Raw genomic sequence first — 19,419 nt, forward strand, 5'->3', positions numbered from 1 at the left:
CTCGATGAGCACCCCCTCTGCTGGGTTCAGAAGCCGGGTGCTCGACTTGCAGTGTTTATTTCAGTCGTCGATACATGTCCAGACGGTATGATAAGCCGGGTTTTGGCTTCATACTTCCTGGATTATGTGGCCAGGTCACAGGCTTCTGCGGGAGCCTTCTTGATCATTAGATCAAAACTTGGCACGGCACTGCAAAAATTTCCTGGAAGTGGTAAGTGTGCACGTTATGCTTTGCACACTTTCTAAAGTTCACATAGGTGGTAAGTGTGCATGGTATGCTTTGCCCAATTTCTAAAATCCACATAAGTGGTAAGTGAGCACGTTATGCTTTACCCACTTTTCTGAAATCCTGTATGGTAAGGGTTACGCGTTATTAGCCTCGTTCCCTTTTTCTGAGTTGGTTTAGACCCCGGTACTCGCCTTGGGCTCCACTCAACCAGAGAGTCTCTGTTGACACACTTTTGAAGCATCGCTCCCCTCACCATTGAGGGTTATTGTGAGCATGGTGCTTTCTTTCGAGCGTTATGCTTCAGACACGGGTCACGACGAGGCATTCCCCATAGCGACCCCTAGAGGACGCAGTGTCTCGTTCCCTACGTTCCCATACGTAACCTGAGACGTTTTCGCCAGGGTGTTACTATGCAGTTTTTAAGGTGCTCTGAGTAGTTTCAGCATGTTGCTTTGTGGTTGCTAGGGTGTGACTTCTTACTACTGGCTTAAGTTATAAAATAGAGATCACCTCCAAGTTTCTATGACATTCTGAAACATAGATATGGGTACTGCAATGATTTTGTGTATCTTTGTAGCATTTTAATTTAGAATAGAGTTTTAATAAATTAATAATAATATAGAATTTTAATATATTAATTATAAATAACATTAAATTTAAATACATTTAAGTCATCTTGCGGACCCCTTGGAAGCTTTCTGAGGCCCTCTACACTGTAAAAAAAAATATTTTTTGAAGTTGTAAATAAAACAAAGCTTATTGGATTATGTTTTACAAGAAAATACTATTTCAGTCTTTCTACTTTAAAATTTTATGGTTAATTGATTGCCATTTCTTGGTAGTTAATTGTGAGGTTTACTAAGAATTTCTGAGTGAAAATGGTTCCTACACCAAACGTTTTTTTCAGTGTAGTTGAAAACCATTGTGCTAGTTTAATACTATGGTTAGCAGTTTGTTCAAGTTCCCAAGTCTAAATACAAACAATAGTTATAGTGATGTTAACAAACACTTTCAATAAAATTAATCATCATTTCAAACTTAAAAATTCTGTTTCACTTCATTTGACAGAAGTTAAATGTGAATGCCATTTCATGTTGTTTCTAAACCTCCTTTTAAACCTTTTTAAGTAAGTCCAGAAAGTAAACTGGACTTGTAAACAAATCATTTCAAAATTCTCTGTAGATTTTAAACATGGTGCTCAAAGCCCAATAGGTGCTGGACCAAACCTCTGTCCTCATTTAGCAGAATAGTTCTAATAAAAGCCCTTCTGCTTCTCTTCACCTACTTGATAGGCTCTGTAGGGTCAGCTCTCTTGGCTCGCTTTTCAGCTGATAGTTGCTCCCATTTAAAATGTAAACTCCAGTCAAAGCCTGCAGCAGAGATAGAGAAAGAGAAAGGGAAGGAGAGAGGGAGATCAATGAAGATTTTTTTTGCTCTAATTTCTTGTAACTTAAATTTTATAAATCATAACTATACACCGCAGTGGCAGTGATAATTAAAGTGTACTGCCGATGATAGGCCGAGGCTTTCATCACAGCTAATTGTTAGATTTGTTTCTGTGTGACACTGCTGATTGGCGCCTCTTGATGTTGGTGGTGGGACAGCGAATGAAGGATTATAATTGTAGCTTTTACCTCCTCGCAAGTCAGAGGAAGCGGCGACATAGGCAAACGTGTCCATATTAATGATGTCAATCACAGGGCTGGCGACACAGGTCGGGTCCTGAAAAATGAAAATATTACAAAATGAAACAAAAGAACACAAGAGATTTAATAAGGAATGTGAACGGCTCGACTCTCTGTGTGTTCAGCTTGATTTCACAACAAAGGAGGTGGAAAATCAGCGAGCGTTGGGATTATCTGTGTTACTAAGAGCGAGTGAATGTGCACACACTCTCGTCCAACATCATTACACCAGACGCTCTGACCTCATCGCTCAACTCTCTCATGCCTCACAATACTGTCCTGCTGAAAGAAAAGAATACTTGAGATGTGTCAGCACTACTGGATTTTCAAACTACTTCAAATTGCTTATGAAATGCATTTTGAAAAAATGTGATTTTGTGAAATTTGTTCTGGGTTTTGTTAACGTCTGTAATGATTGTGAATAAAGTCACCATTTTTTGTGGTGAAAAACATCTTTTTATTTTTTTTGTGATATGTGCTGCTAGCAGTTTTATATGCACAAAATCTTTCAAAAGTTTTTAAATAGATTTTTTTTAGTTGAAATATGCTGCTAAAATACGTCAAATAACAGTTCTGCTAGCAGACAGTACAAAGCATCAGGATATTCATGCATGTGCTTGGCAAGTGGTGCTGCATTCAGTGCCGCCTCCGTTCTGCCTGCTGACTCTCTTCTATTGAAAATAAACTGAAAAACAAGACAGTTGCACAGAATCCAGGTAGAAATGCTCAATAGACTATTGACACAATATGAATAAGTATAAAATTGTACCTCTTTGACCCTCTGCAGCAGTGGAGGCAGCCAATCTTTGTTGACCTCACAGTGACTGTCCAGAAAGGTCAGGATCCCGGCTCCTGCAGCTTCCGCCCCGCGAACCCTGGACCGGATCAGTCCTGCGACACACACGCGCACACACATAGATCAGGGACACTGGAGAATTCACTGTCCGTCCGAGCTGCACATTACATCTGTTGAGAAGCCTGTTAAACTGACAAATACTCTCATCTCAACAATCTCATTCACAGAAAAAGATACGAGAAGAGCCATTTAAATCTGATTAGTTGAAGGGACAATTAAAGCCTTATGGTTATTATCGAATCAGAGCAAGAAGCTTTTCCATGAAGGCAAGGCTGTTAAATTGGTAGAGCCTGATTGAGGATGCATAATAATTGTAAACGTGCAAGACTCGTGCAAAGTTTCACGCTGCACGGCAACTTCAGCCAATTAAAAATCCCATTTCATCCTCAATAAGGCTGTATTTTCCAGATGGGTGAGCGCACCCTCTACAGAGTTGTTGAGAGCAGGCTGTGTTTGTGTGTGCATGCATATTGGGCCAGTGTGGCCCCTCTGTGTATGCGCTGGGCAGATGGAGAAGGAAAGAGAGAGCGAGAAAGACAGACAATGAAAGAGAGAGCGAGAGAGTGAGTGAATGAGAGAGATTACATTCACCTACAGCTAATAGAGTTAACATAGCAGAACCGCACACCCTGTTTGTAGCTCCGGGACGACAATAGGGTTTAAATGCCTTAAACCTTTTAACAATTTTCTCTTGTACAGAGTTGGCTGCACAGGGGTTTTATGCATTAATCAATGCTGTCTAAGCGACAATGTGTGACAGTGTGTAATGGAACCTCGGAGCACTGGAATAAACAGGGAGGGGGCAGCGACTGGATGATCATTACTAATAAGAACTTTGAATTTTTCTTGGCAATGATGACTGACTATTACATTATTATTCTTATTAATGTTATCATTATTATTGCTGCTTGCTCATACTTTGGTTTAGGGAACAAACCCTAAGCACTGATATGAAACTTTTGTGCATAACTAGCTAGGGACGTGACCAGTGTTGGGGAGTAACTAGTTACATGTAACGGCGTTACGTAATTTAATTACAAAATAAATGTAACTGTAATCAGTTACAGTTACTAAGAAAAAATGTGTAATTAAATTACAGTTACTTATGAAAATGTTAACGATTACAAAGGGGATTACATTTGAATATTTACACACATCCACATACAGATTTAATTGATTTCTTTCCCAAATTGCACTGATCTGTAGTAAAAATAAATACAAATGGTAATCCATTTGCAAATAAAAAAAAAACAAAGGTTAATTTTTGTAAGGGAAAAACATGACTCATGTTCAGTATTAGGATTTTTCTATAAAGATATTGTAGTGATGTAGTTTTGTTAAACCTTCCCAACACTGGACGTGACTGATTAGCTTATTTGCAGCTTATTTAGAAGAGCTGTGCTATTACTTTTCTAAGTGATTGGGCTTGGCCTGGCAGATGATGAAATTAGAAACTAAATCCAACAGACTTAAAATGAGGGAAGGATTCAAGCTTTATCTAGGGAGCAGTATATCATAGAGACTTTCATAGGGGACTTTTGACCACCTAGCAAACCCTCAGAACCAGCATTATCTAAAACTATTAAAAATTGTTTATGGTAATTAATAAAGCTGGAATAAAATAAAATACTATTATTAGAAGAAAAAACTTGAACTTAAAAATACCAGAAAACAAAACTTTAAAATGTTGCCTTGGCAACTAACTGAAATAGGTTTATAAATAAGCTATTAAAGCTACATAGAATTACTAAAGCTTGAACTAAAATAAAACCTGAAAATATAAAAAATTATGAAAAAGCTCAAGATACTCAAAATATTAATAAATACCATAATAATATACAGTACAAATAGCAACACCCTGCATCCATCCATAACACTGTGGAGAGTTGTATTGTTGCATCATGACCGTGGATTTTGAATGAGAAAGCCTTGCTCATATTACCTTCAGAATGTATGAAAATCTAGTTATTAACGTCTGAATGCATTTCGGCCCAGTGACATTAAAAGCATAGTGCTAATAAACTAAATGAGAAATTTAAATCCAAATTGGACATTGAAATTTATGTAAAGCTTCACCTGCTTCATTTACCAAAAAGGTAACCAGCCATAAAGATAACTTAACCTTTTAACATCCATAATGTTGTTAAACCATGTTAATGGGATTTCATTAAATATTAAGTAGCCATTTTAACCAAAGTCAATCTCTAAGGGCTCGGACAGCCATTCCAAACAACGGCCAGCATAAAATCTGCCACAGGCTGTACAGCAGTGGCAAAATCAATATTTGCTATAACGGTTTAAGACCAATGTTTTCAGTTAGATGCACACCAAAATGCTCTGCTTACAAATGGATTTTTAAATGTTTGTTTTTTTATCACGAGTGTAATGTGTATGCGAGCTGTTTGCAAACTAATCCATGCCCTCTCATGTTCAATATATCTGTTCATCTGAATGGAAAGATACGGATGACAGTATGAGTGTGTGGTGGCAAAACTGTATCTGCTCTGTTTTCCACCTGTGCAACTGGTACATGTAAGGAAGTGTGAAACACTGGCCAGAGTTTCAGTCTATGTGCAGTAATCTTCCTCACAGTCTGTTCACCGTCACCCTCCCAGTAACGCACCACCTGCTGTTAAAACACTCACCAGCACACGGGCGAAAAGCAAACAGCTGCTTTTAGAGTCTGGATGGTATTACAAACAGGCATGTTGCCAGCCCAAAACGAAATATTTTATTCATAGGGAGAGGGAGAGAGTGACAGAGACGTCATCACTGGCCTACCTTCTCTGTGTTTATTACGAAGACACTTTACTTTGGGCAACTTGGTGAGAAGAAGGCAGTCATTTGCTGAAAGTAAAAAATGATTCAAATGCATTTATTTATTTAAAATATTTATCAAATGCATTAATTAAGAGTGCATTCATGACATTAGAATATGAATTTGTACTTTTTCTAACATATAAATTCAAAAATGCTATAATGCACAGTACTCACGATCTTCGCTGAAATCGTCTACCAGTATGACTTCATAAATCAGATGCACAGGAGTCCGATTCAACACACTGAAGAGAAACAGAATTAAAACAGTTAGAACTGCTGTACAGCTAAATAAAGCCCGTAATGGATGTTTTTATAGGCTATAAAATGATCAAATTTATCTTTTATTAGGTCTATATCAAATTGTTTTCTGTAACTGAAATAAAGCTGAAATAAAATTACGCAATTAAACATTACGTTTTAAATTTAAACACAAAAATCTTAAATGAAAATTAGAAATGTTACTTTGGCAAGTAACAAAAATAAATTAGTTTAAGTACTAGCTACAATTTACAAAAAAGTGAAATAAGTATAAATTAAAGCTAAATACACATAACATTTTAAACTAAAATGAATTAAAAAATCCAAATAAACACTGTAACTGTATATAGATAATACTAAAATACCACAGGCCTACATACATATTCATACACATTTTTATTTAAAATACAGAAACTGTAATCATAATGGCTAGTTTATTCACATATAGAAAGTTGTCATTCGGAAAATTCTCAAATAATTATTTGCAAGGAAAAATAATTGATCAGATACTTAAATTTAATTTCAGAACAGGCACCATAAGTGCTGAGTGCTGAGTTCTTTATGGGTCACTATTCACATTCAATTTAACATCATTACATGAGATCTATTTCTGGAGAGATAAGTCTTACTAGCTACCAAAATTGAATTATTAATAACTAATTTGTTATACTTTTCAGCTAACTATCCTCAATCTATTAAAGAATATAATGCATAATACTGTAAAACAGTACCACAAAAAAGATGTGCAGATACCACAAAAAATGTGCTTACAAAATGCCCAGAGATGAAAAGGCAGTTATGTTGTTAGTCAGGTATGGAGGGAGACACTGGGGCTGCATTGCTGTGGAGTTGAAGAGCACAGACCTCCTCTAAACCTCTTTTCTTTGTCCTTACACTAGGTGACTGATTGCGTTGCACTCACGCTCACAGGTATGCTTCCACATGTCTGAGTCAGTGAGACACATTCATCACAGTTCTCCCCTGTACAGCACATGCGCACAGATACAAACGCTCGCTCACATATACACAAGTAAACACAAGCACAATTCAAATTCACTTTGCATCTCTACAGAGCTGTAGTATCCTCATATTTCCCTCAATCACCTCACAAAAAACCTTTCTTCCCACAAGCAGAAATAGAAAATATAGTGCCTATAGAAAGTATAGTACAAGTCCAATATAAGCTCCTGCATCATCACAAAATTGTATTTGCAATGTTTCAATCAATCAACCTTCCTCAGGCTTACCTGGCTTCACTCAAACAGGGAATTTTTTAACAATCGAAACATTTTACATATGCTACATGGAAATAAAGACTTTTCATTGAGACATTTTTGCTTTCAAGTGACAGTTACTTTGCACGCTGATTTATTTTGATTGAAGTATTAATTTGGAATACTGTCCCTCTTATCATTTTACACCTGCTCAAAGACTAATTACAAATCAAAGCACTTTTAACACCAATTTCTGCTGCTGTTCCCTATCAATGCTGTACTGACTGCGAAAGTGAATGTCAGTCTATTGATTTTTGGTTTTGTTGGTGGCTTTGTAGGAGCAGGGTAGCGCATTGGCTTTGATGCCCATCTAAAGCATTGAAGCCTATCTGAACCATAAAACCGGGTCAGAAAACAGAAAATGTGGCTCTGAATTGTGCTTTATTTGGTAACAGTTACTGAAAAAAGTTACTATGTCAAAGCAGTTACATCACATTTACATGTATGCATTTTGCAGACACTTTTATCCAAAGCTACAAAAGCAATTTATACAATGCAAAGTGTATTAGACAACAATTACATGAGATTCTTTTAAGCTAAAAGAGTTTATTGATATAAAAATATCCTGTAACTTTCAAAACTTCCTTCTGATTCCCAAAAAGGCCATTTAATCCAAAAGTTGTAAAAATGGCTTTTTCTGAACTAACAATTTAAATGGACAAGTGGAAGGAAAAAAAGATATGATATGACCCCAGTAATTTATTGCCATCTTGAAAGATATAAAGTGTCTCCTCCTTAATTTATTGTATAAAATGGTGATAGCAGCTATATAATAAATTAAACATTCTGAATAAATAATTCTTCAACAACAATTTATCTAGTAAGTTAGCATAAACTCTCTGCTGCCTTCGGATGCAAATAATGCAACATAGCAGCTTGCCATCCATCACATTGACACAAGAATGTTAAAAGTTTCTTCAAGGCCCTTCTGGCAAATCAATTCACGTCCTTTCTCATCCATTTCTTGAACTGCTTTTTTTGTAGTCTACAGTAGGAATTGCTCATCTTCAGACAGGAGGAAATAGTGCCTTTGTTGCAAGGACATCGCCAAGGTCTGCCTATACCTACATCCGCCTATACCTGAGGGGTAAAGAAAAGCAAACAGCCTCTCCGCATGCCTCCTCTCACATCTCTCTCGCTCACTCTCCTTTGCCTGATAAGTAGCCGCAAGGAGAGACTGAGGAAACCAGGAAATGCTCCAGAAAGTTCTCTTCCACCTCTCAGGACTCCCCTGTAGTAATAACCTCTGTCAGCAGCAACACCCATCAAAAACTGCCTGGGGCCTACACTTCAAACCCACTCTGTGTAAATGCTTAGTCTATGAGAGCATTCATGTGAAGAGATGTTTGTGTGCGTTCATGTGCATGAGAGATAGAGAATCCCCACATAGGGAAAAGGTCATAGAAAGATAAGGTTTAATACTGCTTTGCCATCAAGGTGTCTGAGCATATCTAGTCAGTCAACACAACAGGATATTTTGACGTCATTATCGGAGCTGATGTTAAATGGCTGGTAACTTTAACAAAGGTTCAGGGTTAAAGCAGGGCAGAAGTCATTTCTGCTGTGTACGGGAGCTACCGTGACTAATGTGTGATGAGAGTAGTTTAGATTCCACACACTCCAGGGCGAAACACCTCACACCACATCCCTTCATTGCAGCCTCAGGAGCCAAACTGCACCTGGACACTGTTAACGCTTCAAAAACAGTTTTTGACTTAATCTAACAAAAACATACCAAAATTAAGTTATATTAAAATTTTCATATTATAGTTAGAATACAGAAAATGCATCAATATTGCACTGACACTTCAGGTGCTTAAATCAATATATTTTTTATTCATATATTAATTTTTATCCTTTTCACAGCTCAAGTAATGTAACAGCAAGTCATCTAAAAAAGAGTGAACTCAGACAGAATTGTGACAGACATTGTGATGTGTATTGTATCATTGGGTATTTGGCAACACCCAGCCCTAATATTTCTAGAACCATTATGAAAATGAAGCCTATCCATGTGAACACTGAGATGATTTCACATTGTGACATTATTTTCATGAAAATTCATAACAAACTCAGTTTCTCATTACTGAAATAAGTTTTTTTTTTATTTCTTTCAACACAAATTTAAGACAATATAAATTAAAAGTAAAATTAAATGTTGTAATGTAGATTTATCATTATTATTTTTATTATGCATTATGGTTTAGAAAATGGGGATAATAATGTCTCAATGCAATAAAATAAATCAAGTGATTAAAAAAAATTGGCTTAATTTTCTTATACAGAATATACTATATGGTATACATGTGTGTAGTCCTAAAAATAGGCTTCACTTTTATGTATATATATATATATATATATATATATATATATGTGTGTGTGTGTGTGTGTGTGTGTGTGTGAAATAACTGTTTAGGAACTGATGATTAATGTACTCTTAGTCTCTTGTGGCCTTTTCTAAGCTATATTGACATGTGCCTTGCCCTAGGGCTACAGCAAGACTTACTCAGTGCTCTATCAACCTACAGTAGGTCAAAGGTCAAGACTGAAAGTGAAGTGGGTTTTTTAACATTGAAAGGGTAAAAACATCTGCACCAACACAGTCAGAAAAAAAAAATGCAAATAATTGTACCTCTGGGTAGCTTGCTACTGGGTCATTAATTTGTACCTTATCTACCCTAAAAGGCTCATATTAGTACTTTAGAATAATAATATGTTCCTTTAAGGTACTACTATGAACCTTTTATGGATAAATAATGTACAAAGTAATTCCTTAGAGAATACTACCTCAGTGACAAACAGTCATATCCCTAAAGGTGCAATTTTTGCACATTTTGTCTGAAAGTGAATAAGGCAATAATAAGGAATAAGGAAATAATAGTACCCAGTTTTATGTAGCTCAATGGGGGCTAAAAGCTACATGTTTTCTTTGTGACACAAAAGGAAAGGGAAAAAATATGCATAGTGGCAGCATATGAGAATGGAACTGATGTATTTAAGTCTTACCTCCGAACTGTGCGCAGCAGGGTAGATCGTGCCTCATTGTGAAACGTGATCACTATGGTAGTGGATGACAGGTCGAGGTCATAGTGCAGTGTTGTACACCTGGGAGAGACAGGAGCGAGTCAAAATAATGAGACTCTGTGGTACTAATTAAGCATCAAGTTTAATGTGTGGCAAAACCTTTGCTGAATTTACACCTACTTAATAATTAAACGTGTTGGAGGTCAAGTAATCTCTTAGCATATGGTGAACAGCAACTGCTGAAATGTGTAAAGCGAGTGTTTTTGAGGTGCTTTAGTATCCAGTCAGCACTTAAGGATAAACAACATAAAACATGGGCCATGGTTAAGAGAGATGTTGCCTGTGTTAATAGGCCAACAGCACCCTGTTGTGTGGAGGAAGAGGGAACATGTGGTTAGAATGGAAAGGACAGCAGGCAGAACCCAGAGGAGCGAAAGCATCAATAATGGAGGATCTGATTAAAAATAAATAGAATTTTCACTTCACCCCAACAGCAGAAGGAGTGGGCCAGTAAAAAGCACTTTGTTTTGAGGATGAACATTCTGACTTGCGGTAAACACCAACCATTACCCTGCAGTGCTCCACCTCAGAAATACCGGATTTTGGTTGTAAAGAGTGTCAGTGGACAAGAAAAAACTAAAGATCAAAATGACCAATTCAGTATTATGTGATAAAGTATACATAGCCTTCCCGGCTTAAAACATAAAACTACTGTAACGACTACTGGAAAATGGAAAAAACAGGTTACCCACTGAGCCATTTGGCCTTGGTGTATGAGAATAGCATACAGAGAGTAAAAACAGACCGAGGATAGCCTTTGTAGGGAGCTTGTGTCCTCAATTCAGACAGGATGGGGTGCTCCCAAATTATACACACATTTGTTCTTCAACAATCTTTTTCATTTTCACAAAGATGGAGAGAAATACATCTGACCTTCAGGATGGGGTGCAAGATGATCTCTAGAAACAGGCCTATTTTAGAAATTGTTGTTCAAATTGTCATTTCAGTTAATACACTTTTTTTTATGAAAGACATTGTTACGCTTTGGCCACTCATTGTAATGAATCATTGTAAGAGAGAGCGATGTAATGTTATCTAAACATTTAAATATGTCCTATTTGTAAATGAATATTTAAAATTCATTGTTTTTATACTGTAGTTTTATAATTTAACATTTGTTGTTTTAATTAAAGTGAATGAATGAATGAATTACATCACTCAAAATTGCTTCATATGACAAGTAGTTTCCATCAGTTTTTTTATTTTAAAAAAGGTTTTGATTAATCTTGGAGCTACTGTTTTGGTTCATGACTGAGGGCTCTTTAAAGAAGACTTCTTGGGAATGGGAAAAAGTTAACATTTCCAGAATCAATGGTACTTAAAAAAAAGTGGACAGTCATTGTTGTGCTCTATTTTATGGCTTTTGTAAACATTAAGCATAATAAAGCATTACCTTTACACAAGCCTCATGTAAACCCACTATTCAAACCTTCTTAAATTAGTTATATTAGAAGCAGCATACTTGCATCATAATCACCCAAGTGAATGTATATTTAATTTTGGGCTCAATATGGCTTGCTTAATTAATGGCTCTGTTTCAACCTGGTGAGCTGCCTTGCTGTCTGCTGCCTACACAGGCAGTCTTACAAATAGTGTTTCTCACGCAAACCACATAGAGGATACTGGACGCAAAACTTCTTTCAAAAAAGTTTACCGTTAATATGTAACTATAGTTAAACAAGTAAATAGTTTATAGTTAACTATTTACTTTAAACTTTTTAACTATAAACTTTTTAAGTTTATAGTTAAACGGTAAACAAATTAGAGATGATTGTGAGCTTATAAGCTCACAATCAAACTCTAATAAGCATAACATACAAAACATATACAAATATTGGGGCAAAATGGTCAATTAGTTATCCAAGTTATGCTGCCTAGCTTTTGGAAGACTTCCTGGCTCTCCTAATACCTATGTGATAGACAGTTTTACATCTCTGCTCGGGATTTTAGATCCCCTACTGTCCCCCTGAAACAAGGCGTCCCCCAGGGTTCCGTTCTTGGGCATTTGCTGTTTATTATTTATATTTTACCATTGGGTCAGATACTACATGACTTTAGCTATCATTTTTATGCTGATGACATTCAAATTTACACGTAATGCAGGCCTTCCCTATCCACCCAAATTGATAAAATTTCTGTTTGCGTGCAGGATATAAAACATGGCTTAAGTCTAATTTTCTGAAACTTAATATGGATAAAACTGAGATCATCATTATTGGTACCCCATCACTTACCACCAAAGTTCCCGCTGACTTTACTTGCAATATCACTGGCACTCTAATTGCTCCATCTAGTATCGTCAGAAATCTCAATGTTATGTTTGACTCCTCTCTTTCATTTCAGTCTCATATTAACTCTCACTAAATCAGCTTTCTTTCATTTACGACGAATTGTCCAGCTCCGTCCTTTCATTAGTGCCAACGATGCAGAAACTCTCATCCATGCTTTTGTTTCATCTCGTCTCGTCTACTGTAATGCCCTTTTCATTGGTTTACCAGCTACCTCCATTGCTAAATTACAGTATATTCAAAATTCAGCCACAAAATTCAGACGTCCCTCGGTATCGCCTCTCTTCCATGGGGGGCAGATCATTTTGTGTTGTTGCCCCTAAATTATGGAACTCTCTTCCCAAATCGCTCTGTCTTGCCAATAACCTGTCTGAATTTAAATCGCTGCTCAAAACTCATTTGTTTTCACAATGTTACCTTTCTTAAGTTGACTTGTTTATTCTGTTTTATGTTGTCTTATTCATATATTACTCTCTGGATGTCTGATGTTCTCTTTACGTTACTTTCTGTATTATTGTTTGATTGTTTGATGTTATCCTCACATTTCTGATGTTTATTGTAAAGTGTCCTTGAGCTCTGGAAAGGCGCTATATAAATAAAACTTATTATTATTATTATTATTATTCGCATCACGGACCTTGTGAATGATGTTTTGTAAAGCTGCCTACATAGGCAGTTCACATGGTTTTGAAACAGAGCCAATTTGTCTGGAAAGCCTGCTATTGAAAAAGTGTAAACTGACTGAAATTGACTGTTTACTGCATTAGCAGAGTGTACAGTAATTTAGGCCTTTTCCATCTTTTTTTCACTCTAATGCGATAATTTAAATATTGAGTCAAACTGTGAAATAACGTGATATAGATTTCACCAATCATTAGACAAGCCAGAGCCTTTAAAATGGTTTAATCAGAGAATCAGCGCTCGGTTGGAGGAATACATATACTGTAAAGTGCAGATGTATTTATGTTTTATGACAAAACTTTTGGGGGTTAAACAGTCATGATAAATTGGAATCAAGTACATATATATTCCTGCTTTGCTTATTCATGAATACAGTTAGATCAGCCTTAAACACACTTTATGAGCTAAGGGCTGTGTTCACAGCTTTATATGCTGTTTGAAGCCTCTACTGAAGGCAGCCTGGGAGCGGGATCCATCGCTCAATGCAGCTATAGCCCAAGGTCTTTTGAGATAGGGGGATGCTTTAAACAGCAAAACACAGAACATCATTAGAGTTTCTGTCAGAAAACAACATCTGGGAGAGGGAAAGCATATTGCTGTGTACTTGATATTTCGCCAAAATGATGAGAAAATTGGGAACTGGGAATGTGGTCTTAGTGTTTCTCATTATGATGTATCCAACTCAGTTTCCTTGAGATTGGTACTGCTGGACAAAAATCACAACATAGCCTCACCAATAGAAATACTGCATATGACAAATAGGAAAAGGCAGTAAAAGCTAATGAAATATCTGCTCTACTGAGTAATTGCTTTGCATATGTTTTATTGTTTATTATATACAGAACAATGATAGGACCCGATGAGGAAGTTTATCTCAAAAATATGCATTCATGTCTCAGATTCTCTGTGGAGATGCAAACGTCCTTCAGGTGCTTCTTTTGTTATACACACAATAGGATGTCTAAGAGCTCTAGGGAACCGAGTGACACTGTTTCAACCTTGGCAAGCCGGAAAGGCCCAGGAGACAGCATGTCTTTCGTTAAGCTTGAGCTACAATGAAAATTAAACATGCTTACATGCAGTAGATGGCCCAAAATATCCAAAGACCTCCAAAAAGAAGCAGTTTTGTCCATTTTATTGATAAGGCACTGGAGACCTAACAGGAAACGAGAGGGAAAACTGGAGAGATCATGGTTTCTCGAGTTGATAATGAGCATGAGATCTTTGGTTTTAAAGGGCCTGTGCTTGATTTGGAAGGATGCTGGTGTGAGTGCACTGTTTAATTGGCTACTGCTGATGATCTGAGTCACTTCCTCTCAGGAATGCCACATGCACATGCCCATCATCACTCAGCAGTGGGAGTAGATACAGGGTGGTTGACTCTAATTAGAAGAAAGAATGATGCTTCTCTAATATGAAGCCTAAAATGCAAGTCATAAAGGCGTCAATGAAATACTGTCAATCATGCTGCTGGAAGGAATTAATTAAACAGCAATTCTTTCAAACATATTGCTAATTATAACAAAACAAAAGAATTTCAGTGTTTTGTCCTTTGTGAGTAAATGCACATGTGACATGTCTCCTCAGTTTTTTTAGCCAAGTGGATTTTGAATGCAGTTTCCAAAAGACAAAAAATAGCTGAATAATATTTTTTATATTTCATACAATCACACCTGCGTGATTAGAACGTGCAGTGTGGCACAGCATCAGCTGCTAAATTCAAATCTGCTGTCACTGGCTGGCGCCGAGCCAGAGACAGACGCGTTTTGGCAGCGCTGCACATTATAACCAATCACACATAATTCTGTTGAGCTTATGAATGCAATGACCAATGAGAGGCATTCAGATGAGTCATCGCTGAAATGCCGGTGTTTTGTTCACTCGCTCGCTGAAGGAATTCTGCTCTCTGACAAATTCTCTTATCAGAAACAACAAAGTGCAGATGTGCGTACGATGTAAGTAGGATATTGATTTCACAGTGTAAACAGCTTCAGTGATTATAATGAGAGTTTTTGAGAGTACTTAAAATGTTCTTTGATCCTGTAAATGTTCTTTCTGTACAATGAAAGTGTTATAATTAGCAAATTACAATGTTTTTATTAAATTCACATTAAATATAAATGAATCAAATCAATTTGAGCGCGATTTAAACCTGGATGATTGTAACCACTTTAAGTTCTTCTGCCTTGGGAAAGCTAGCGTGTCTCCGACATAGTGATAACACTCGTTGAAATGAGTGCATGACGCCCCTGCTTGCAATGTTAAAAAAAAGTCTGTGGGTTCTAGCATAATGGCTTCATATCATTGCAGAGATCTATTGATTGTTGTTGCTGACACTATTGATTTACAAATTCATAGTTTCACCATTGCCATGTAGGCTATTTGAATGTCATTATACAACAGCCGTAACTCACTGAATTACAGTAACATTTCACTCGTAAATGGCTGTAAAAGAGTCCAGTCCCCAACTACATTAATCAAGAAATGAAGGTAGATTTACAACAATAAATGTCTGCCAAATGTGGATATCTAACAACGAATAAAATGACCTCAGACCAAATATAAGTTTAAACGGGTCACATCATTCATTTTTTATTATTCAATTTTTGCCCTGGGATGCACTTATAGTGTTAGAATGCAACAGGATTTGCTTTGTTAGCATTAAACATAAATTATATTGTGACAGTTTTACAAAATGTAAATATTTTCATCTCACTCAATGACTCACTCATAAAGACAGTCACTTGTTTTATTCCTGAACAAATAAGTGTTTTGAACAAATCAACAGAATGAATTATTTAATGACTCGCTCATAAAAAGCAGAAAGAGTCACTGAAAAACCACAAAGTTCGTAGGGATGTAACGATTAACCGCGAGCCGGTTGAAAATCGATTCAAATATGTGACGATTCAAATCGGTTGAGATGCTAAACAAATCGCGATTCAATTAGGGGTAGGAGTTTATATGAATGTATGTCTGAGGGGAACTTACTGTCTTTAGAAAAGTTTAGATGGTATTTTTTTCTTTTCATCTTGCCTCTGTATAATGCATATTAAAGTTCATAAGTGCAGCGCTGCTTTGTTTACAGCGGAAACCAAGGAAATGCTTTAAGCGCCACCTGCTGACAGAGATATTTCATGATATAGTTAACACGTTTGGGAATATTTCCAATAAAAAGGAAAAAATAAATAAACATAAGCCTGTATCAGTTATACTTATACTGTATATGGCTGCTGTGTTTCACATAAGCAATAATAAAAGGACACATTTATTTATAATTTGTCTTAAATCTCATTTTGTAAAAAAAAAAAAGAAAAATCGTGAATCGAAAATATCTTGTTTTCTGGAAGAAGGTGCCAAGTAGACTGTAAAAACGTAAGTGCACTTTACAGAATCTTCACTATTAGTGAAATTCATCAAGTCAAACTATAGTGTTTTAGTAATCTTAAAAACTACAGACCATCTTTGCTATGGTTATATTACACCCCCTCCTTGGTGTTTCATCACAGTGACTCGGAAGCCTCTTTTTGAATTGAATAAATGGCAGCTTTAATGAACAACATTTGCAAAGCTCTTGGCACCTGAGCTTATCAGTTATTAGCCCTTGAGGAATGGAAGTCCTTCTGAATTGAGGTTCATGCTAATTTCCTCTGGTGGTGGCTCTTTTCTCTGCAGCAAAATGAGGTTCAGGCACCAGGCTAAGTGAAAGGACCAGGGTCTTGCCACAGATGGCTGTCAAAGTCTCATTCTGCATTTGATAGAATGCTCTGCCAGCTTAGTCTGAGACGTAGCATTTTTTGCCTTCTCCACATTGATAGGACTAAGCTTGCCTGAAGACACCTTAAGGAATTTGTAAACTGAGTGCAAATGTTCAGTGTGTAAGCATAACCCGTGTTAGGTTGCTTAATATACTCTAATCTGATCATGCTGTATGAGAAAATGCAGCAAGATCCAAGAAGCTTGTTAAACGAGAACATAAATCTGGCAAGGTTATATTTATTGAACAAATATAGTCAACACTAACAAATACCTTGCATCTATACTGACGTCCAAAGCGACAATGAAACAGTGGCTCCTGCTGGAACGGTAGAATTATCCTTTGTTTGTTCAATTTCAGCTTAAGTTAATTTAAGAGGTAACGCTGGCACTTTGATTGCATTTCCCTGGAAATTTCAATATTGCTACTGGTCAACAACAGCATGAACAATGAGTGTGGTGTTCCTACTGTAATTACAAAGGCATTTGAGTCATGTAAGAGGAAGGAAGAAACGAGGGCTACATAGAAAATAGACAACACAGGGAAAGAAAGAGAGAGAGAAAGAGAGTATAGCATTAGAGCACTGGGTCTGCATAATGAGCCGCCTCCTCACCTTTTATCTGAGATTCTCTCTACTGTCTCCAAGCCCCTGCATTAATTATTTTATAGAGAATAATACTGTACCGCTATAGAGGCCTCAAAAGCTCTCTAGATGATTTCTCATAAACCTGACACATACCTGCATATTTTTTGTAGACTGTGCAACTGAGAATAACCCATGGTTAGGTGTTAGTTGACAAGGCACATTCATCAATAATTTTCTTTTGACAAAAGAGTGGGTCTGTGGACCCACGTTGTGAAATACATCTGCAATTCTCAGAAAAGTCTGCATATGATGTTTAGACCCCAATAAGGTTACTGCTGTTACAAGATGTAAGTTAACTGTAATATACAATAAGCCTAGTCTACTAATATGTATATTGCTTTTAGATTTTTATTGTATATTATTTTTAATCTAATAAAAGTGATTAAAGTGATTATAACAAAAAATGTTTCATCTGGGCCTAACCTAATAAATACTATAAACTTTATATATAAGTAAATGACTCAGACTCAGACTAAATTAACTCAGACTATGATGCTGAGAAAGTTATGACCAAAGTTCTGTTTATTCAGGGAATCAAATAAAAGATTCATCAGTTGTGTATACATGAGATTTTGACCCTGTTTATACTTGGAATTAACATCTGATCACATCACATGCACTGATAAATCACATATTTAGGGATAGTCAAAAACACTTCAGACTATAGCCCCCTTCACACATACAGACTTTACTGGAAAATTACTGGTAAATTGCCGTAAAGAGATCATGTGTGAACAGGCCCTTTTTAAAAATACGGTATGAGAAGTTGTAACATTACCAGTAAATTGCCGGAATTCTGCTGTGTGTGAATGCAGAATGAAAATTACCGGTATAAGCACGTACAAGTTCAGAACACGCTGACGTAAGATGTACTCCGGGCCAATCCAGAGACATTGAAATTCAAACTTCAACAGCTCTGGGCCAATCATAATATTCTGACGCAGATGACGCATTTACTCCGCGCTGTGTTTGAAGTCGTGTAGTGCGATGTCTCTGGGTCAAAAGAAGCTGCATGAACATGAACGTTTGACACAAAAATGAAAACATACTCAGCCCCCCTAAAATTTTGCGATTAGCTCCATAAACTGTACACTAGGGATATGCCGGTATCAAATTTTCATGTTGCGATTAATTGCTAATGCTTTTATCACGGTATTATCACGATATTGAAATTTAGTTTAAAAAAAGTGCTGTCATAATACAGTATAACAGGTTTAATAATTTTTTTTCTTATAACAAAAATAACTGAACATTTAAATGCAATAAAGCAATACAGAAAAATGTATAAAGTTCAAAGTTTTACACAGATAAAGTGCAAAAGAACTATAAAGACCAATAGGTATCACTTTACAGTAAGACCTCATTACTTAACCTTAGTTAATGCATTAACATTCACAATGAGCAATAGCTACATTTGCTACAGAAGTTATTAATCTTTGTTTAAAAAATACAAGTCTTAGTTCTTGTTAGCTCATTAAATAACACAGTTGCAACTTTCGATTTTAACAACCTGTTATTAAATATTGGAATACCTAAGATTAATGAATGTTCAGAAGAATTTTTCATTGGCAGTTTTTTGCGATTAGCTCCATAAACTGTACACGAATTCGTGATCACCTCAGTCCCCTTTAAATTTCATCTGAAAACGGTGGCAGACTTCGATCGGCTCCTCCCCATCTTTCAGCGCATTCTTTTTCAATCCGCAGACCGCAGCAGCGCAGAGCAAGAAACAGAGGACAAGGTGCGTGTTTATCGATAGATTATAATATCTGCATCTGCGCAGTTCTTTGACATAAATACAGTTTAAAAAATATCATGGGGGAGCAATCATTTCCACATCT

At 36.5% G+C, this 19,419-nt stretch overlaps 1 protein-coding gene across 2 annotated transcripts in view; it reads right to left on the reverse strand.

Annotated features, from left to right (window-relative positions):
* Positions 1-19,419, reverse strand: part of galnt14 (UDP-N-acetyl-alpha-D-galactosamine:polypeptide N-acetylgalactosaminyltransferase 14 (GalNAc-T14)) — a 52,731-nt gene that overhangs the window by 22,392 nt on the left and 10,920 nt on the right. For both annotated transcript variants that reach the window (XM_016470761.1, XM_016470760.1), the window contains exons 3-8: positions 10,129-10,227; positions 5,765-5,832; positions 5,552-5,617; positions 2,684-2,805; positions 1,864-1,951; positions 1,515-1,599 (exon numbers count right to left, since the gene is read on the reverse strand). In XM_016470761.1, coding sequence (XP_016326247.1) covers positions 1,515-1,599; positions 1,864-1,951; positions 2,684-2,805; positions 5,552-5,617; positions 5,765-5,832; positions 10,129-10,227 — 528 coding nt within the window. The remainder of the gene's footprint in view (positions 1-1,514; positions 1,600-1,863; positions 1,952-2,683; positions 2,806-5,551; positions 5,618-5,764; positions 5,833-10,128; positions 10,228-19,419) is intronic.

Source organism: Sinocyclocheilus anshuiensis, unplaced genomic scaffold (assembly GCF_001515605.1).
Source record: "Sinocyclocheilus anshuiensis isolate Anshui unplaced genomic scaffold, SAMN03320099.WGS_v1.1 scaffold2322, whole genome shotgun sequence".
Taxonomy (NCBI): Eukaryota; Metazoa; Chordata; class Actinopteri; order Cypriniformes; family Cyprinidae; genus Sinocyclocheilus; species Sinocyclocheilus anshuiensis.